A 2109-nucleotide genomic window follows, 5' to 3' on the forward strand; every position below is an offset into this window, starting at 1 on the left:
TACCGGAATTCTTTTCCGATTTGGTTTTGCTTTTCTGTCACGGTGGTGGTGTGTTTCCTTTTTTGGGTCGCCTTTAAATTTTGGGTGAGAATTGATTGTTTTTTGCGTGATTGAAAAATCAAAGGGTCTGAACTCCCTTTTTCTTCCCCATTATTTCTCCCATTTTCCCAATTTACTTTGTCTACATTCCTTATCGCCTCATCACTTTCCTTTTTGGTTTCCATTAATTAATCCTTACATTTCAATTCCAATGATTTCCATCAAAATCATCACTGAATATTGCAGTCTTAATAGCAATTATAGGTCGATTTGCGTAGACCTTCTCCCCAAACTCGACTTGCATCGCCGTCGGAGAGCCAAGGAGTTGTGTTTTTGTTTGACTGGAATGGCGGAAAATCTTCAGAAGGCAATCAACGCCTTATCGTTGCACGATGAAGAACCAGTGGATCTGCCTGATAGTCCTAGATTTCATGTGTTCGATGAAAACGCAACCAGTCTTTTGGGAAGACTCTTGAACCCTGAATGTCAAGCTATGGACAAGATGATCGAGGAGATGCCTAGGATATGGAGAGTGTATGAAAGAGTCCGTGGAATCGCCTTGTCACGTGACAAGTTTCAGTTTATTTTCGAAAGGGAAGAAGACTTGTTGACGGTGTTAAAAGACTGACCTTGGACCTACAATAACTGGACCATGCTGCTTGATCGATGGATCCCGTCGCCGCCGGCGAATTTCTTGACTACTGTGGATGTATGGGTTCGAATCAGTAGAATCCCAGTGAATCACTATCGTCTGGAGACAATGGACTTCTTAGCATCCAAAGTGGGAAGAGTGATTGAGATCGCTTATGACCCTAAAGCGTCCCAAAAAGAAGCGTACATTCGGGCCCAAGTTCGACTGGATATAGCCAACCCAGCAATCGCTATTAAACCTTTAAATCTACCAAAGGGGGGAAGAGTGATCATCGAATATGAATATGAGAAGTTGAGGAAACGTTGCTTTCATTGTCAGCGCTTAACCCATGAACGTCCAAGCTGTCCTTTCCTCAAAAACAGGGGACCGCTTCCAGCCAATAAAGACGCTGTTAAAGATTCACGTGTTAGGGAGAAATCTGATGCTATTGGTGGAAGCTCGAAGCAGATGCCTTTTCTGATCGAACATCCAGTAGTGCCTCCTGGGTTTGCTCCACTATTCCCTGAGATGCCTCATAAAGAAAGAGACATGGCCTTGCAGTACATTTCACATAGTGATCCAACGGAGAGACAGGCCAGAATCACTAGAGTGCAACAATCTTTGCAACCAGGGTTTGAAGACAATCTGGGTAGTGCACCGCGCATATCTCATGACATTAATAAAGGGAAGGGCCATGTTTTCAACTTTCAAGAACATGATCGTCCAGGTAAACGAGTTGCAGTGACTAGAGAACGTTCAGCCTTCTTTGAGGCTGACTTGAAATCTGTAAAGGATCGGACAAGCTTCCCTTCTGACAACCTGGAAGTTTCTTCGTCTTCTTCTTCCCTCGGTCCAACGGTCTTTAGAGTGGGAACCTCTATAGGTAACCTATCTACCGGGGCTAATGAGGCTGTTAAGAAAAGTCGTCGTAGACCTCAACGCTGGAAACGCATATGCAGTCAGCGCCCTTCAGGTCAGGCTCAGGATTTAGACCAAACGGGCAAGAGAGACAGTCCAATGGGTGATGGAGAAGAATCTACTGCGACTCTTGGTGGGAATTAGGCTAAGCGAAAGGCTCCTGTGAATGTTGGAGAACATTCTTCAAAATCTCCAAAACCCCTTCAACCTACGGTGGCTTCCGATTTGAAGCCGCTGCTCCCCCAATGAGCATCATGAGTTGGAACTGTCGAGGAGACGGAAGCGGCGAGACAGTTCACCGTCTCCGTGAAATGAGGAGAGATCATTTCACGGATTTTTTATTTTTGATGGAGACAAAACAAAAACGTGAGTACATGGTTGGGTTACAGAAAGAATTTGGTTACGATGAGTTACTTACTGTTGAGCCGGTGGGTCTGAGTGGTGGCTTGGCAGTTTTTTGGAAGAGTAGTTTTGAGGTGGAAGTTTTAGAGGCTGATAAGAGGATTATTGACTTGAAGGTG

General features: G+C 44.8%; 1 protein-coding gene across 1 annotated transcript; it reads left to right on the plus strand.

The window, feature by feature from the left end:
* Window positions 1-691: 691 nt before the first annotated feature.
* On the plus strand, window positions 692-1732 carry LOC106344383 (uncharacterized protein At4g02000-like). Its single transcript, XM_013783773.1, has one exon. It carries the CDS (start codon window positions 692-694, stop codon window positions 1730-1732), a length of 1041 nt encoding a protein of 346 aa, XP_013639227.1.
* Window positions 1733-2109: the final 377 nt, after the last annotated feature.

This window comes from Brassica oleracea, chromosome C5, assembly GCF_000695525.1.
Source record: "Brassica oleracea var. oleracea cultivar TO1000 chromosome C5, BOL, whole genome shotgun sequence".
Lineage (NCBI taxonomy): Eukaryota > Viridiplantae > Streptophyta > Magnoliopsida > Brassicales > Brassicaceae > Brassica > Brassica oleracea.